At 38.9% G+C, this 3259-nt stretch overlaps 1 protein-coding gene across 1 annotated transcript in view; it reads left to right on the top strand.

Annotated features, from left to right (window-relative positions):
- The window catches only part of LOC140338892 (GTP-binding protein Rheb-like), a 27497-nt gene that overhangs the window by 19783 nt on the left and 4455 nt on the right, over nucleotides 1–3259 (top strand). The window contains exon 3 of the mRNA XM_072423211.1: nucleotides 3061–3132. Within this exon, the coding sequence (XP_072279312.1) occupies nucleotides 3061–3132 (72 nt within the window). The remainder of the gene's footprint in view (nucleotides 1–3060; nucleotides 3133–3259) is intronic.

Below are 3259 nucleotides of genomic sequence, written 5' to 3'. Positions count from 1 at the left end.
CTAGATTACTATTCTAGATTCCTAAATATGCACAGATCGCTATTTTAGATCCTTAAATATACCAGGATCACTATTCTAGATCCCTAAATATACTCTGATCACTATTTTAATCTCCCATATATACACATATCACTATTATAATCCACCAAATATACCCAGATCACCATTCCAAGCCCCATATATACCCAGATCACTATTCCAACCCCCCATATATATCCAGATGACTGTTCTAAGCCCCCATAAATGCCCAGAATAATATTCTAATCCCCTATATTTACCCAGCTCACTATTCTAGGACACCATACATACTCAGCTCTTTATTCTATTCCCCTTATACACCCAGATCACAATTCAAAACCCCCATATATACCCAGCTCACTATTCTAACCTGTCATATATGCCCAGATCACTATTCTAAATCACTATATATACCAGGATGACTATTCTAGATTCCTAAATATACCTGGGTCACTATTCCTATCCCTCATATATACCCAGATAACTATTCTAATCCCCCATATATACCCAGATCACTGATCTAAGCCCTCTATATATACCCAGAATACTATTTTAATCCCCTATATTTACCCAGCTCACTAAGACACCATATATACCCAGCTTTGTTTTCTAGGCCCCCATATATATCCAGATTATAATTCAAAACCCCCATATATACCCGGCTCACTATTATAAGCCCATGTATACCTCAATCACTATTCTAGATCCCTAAATATATCCAGATCACTGTTCTAGATCTCTAAATATACCCAGATCTCTATTCTAGATCCCTACATTTACCCAGGTAAGTATTCTAATCCCCCATATATACCCAGATCACTATTCTAGATCCCTAAATATGCCCAGCTCACTATTCTAATCCCCCATATATGCTCAGATCCCTATGCCAAGCCCCATATATACCCGATTCACTATTCTTATCCCGTTTATATACCCGGCTCATTATTCTAATCCCCCATATATACCCAGGTCACTATTCTAGACCCCTAAATATTCCGGGGCCACTATTCTAATTCCCTATATATGCCTGGATCACTATTCTAAACCCCCATATATACCCAGATCACTATTCTAAGCCCTCATATTTATACCCAGATCACTATTCTAATCTGCCATATTTATCCAGACCACTATTCTAAGCCCAAATATCCCCAGATCACTATTCTAATCCCCCCACATATACCCAGATCACTATTCTAAGCCCCCTTATATACCCAGATCCCTATTCCAAACCCCATATATACCCAGATCACTATTCTAAGCCCCCAAACATACCCAGATCACTATTCTAAGCGTCCATATGTACCCGGCTTACTATTCTATGCCCCCATATATACCCAAATCACTATCCTAAGCCCCCTTATATACCCAATTCATTATTTTAAGCCCCCATCTTTACCTGGCCCACTAATATAAGCCCTTGTATAAAACAGGCCCAATATTCAAACCCCCATATATTCCCGGCACACTAATCTTTTCCCCTGTATATGCCAGGCTCATTATTCTAAGCTCTCATATATAGCCAGATTACGATTCTAGGCCCCCATATATACTTGGGTCACTATTCTGAACCCCCATATATATATATACCCTGATCACTATTCCAATCTGCCATATTTACCCAGATCACTAATCTAAGACCCCATATATACCCAGATCACTATTCTATTCCCCCATATATAACCAGATCACTAAGCCCCCAATTATACCCAGATCACTATTCTAGATCCCTAATATTACCCAGATCTTTATTCTAGATCCCTAAATAAACCCGGACCACTATTCTTATCCCCATTTATACCTAGATTACTATTCTAAGAACCATTATCCCCATATCACTATTCTAGGCCCCTATATATACCCTGATCACTATTCTAAGCCCGTGTATATACCCAGATCACTATTCTAGATCCCTAAATTTTCCCGGCTTATTATTCTAATTCCCCATATATACCAAGGTTACTATTCTTTATCCCTAAATATGCCCGGATCACTATTCTTGTTCCCGTTATATACCCAGATCACTATTCTAAGCGTCCATATATACCCAGATCACTTTTCTAAGCCCCCTATATACCCTGGATATACCCCCGGATCACTATTATAAGCCCCCATATATACCCTGATCAATCTTTTAAGCCCCCACAAACACCCAAATCACTATTCTAAGCCCCCTTATATTCCCTGATCACTAATCCCCCATATATTCCCAGGTCACTGTTCTAGATCCCTAAATAAACCGAGGTCACTATTCTAATTCACTATATATACCCTGATCACTAGTCTAGGCCCTCATATATACCCAGATCACTAATCTATTTCCCCATATATATCCAGATCACTATTCTAATCCCTCATATATAACCAGATCTCACTAATCCCCCATATATTCCTGAATCACTATTCTAAGCCCCGATATATACTCAGATCACTATCGATACTCAGATCAGATCGTATATACCAAGATCACTATTCTAATTACCCATATTTACCCAGGTCACTATTCTAAGCCCCCATATATACCAGGCTAACTATACTAGATCCCTAATCATACCCAGATCACTTATCTAAGCCTCCATATATACCCAGATCACTATTCTAGGCCCCTATGTATACCCGGCTCACTATTCGAAGTCCCATATATATATACCCAGATCACTATTTTAATCCCCCATATATACCTAGATCTCAATTCTAAGCCCCTATATATACCCTGCTTACTATTCTGGACCCCTATATATAGCCAGCTCTTTATTCTAAGCCCCTATATTTACCCGCTCACTATTCAAGGCACTATTATAGCCCCCAATATGTAAGTAGCTCACTGTTCTAGACCCCCATATGTACCAGGCTCAATATTCTAGCCCCCCATATATACCCTGCTCACTTTTCTAGACCCCTTTATATACCCAACTGAGTTGTAGACCCCTATATGCTAGGCTCACTGTTCTAAGCCCCTTTTTGTACCTTGATCACAAGTGCGGGTTTGTCTTGCTGGGCCCTTTCTACCGTTGTAACCTTTTCTGTTTCTTTATTCTGCAGGTAAAACTTCTCTGACCCTCCAGTTTATTAAAGAAGAATTCCCCCAGGATTATAAATCGAGTGAAGATCAATGTAAGTACCCCTTAATCCCAGAGAAGAATTATTAAAGTATTATCCAAGCATAGATAACAGTAAGTATTATCTAAACATAGGTAAGCACTAAGTATTATCTGAGCATTGGTATGTACTTAGTATTATC

Source organism: Pyxicephalus adspersus, chromosome 10 (assembly GCF_032062135.1).
Source record: "Pyxicephalus adspersus chromosome 10, UCB_Pads_2.0, whole genome shotgun sequence".
NCBI classification, from domain to species: Eukaryota; Metazoa; Chordata; class Amphibia; order Anura; family Pyxicephalidae; genus Pyxicephalus; species Pyxicephalus adspersus.
This window is presented reverse-complemented; position numbering and strand designations above follow the sequence as displayed.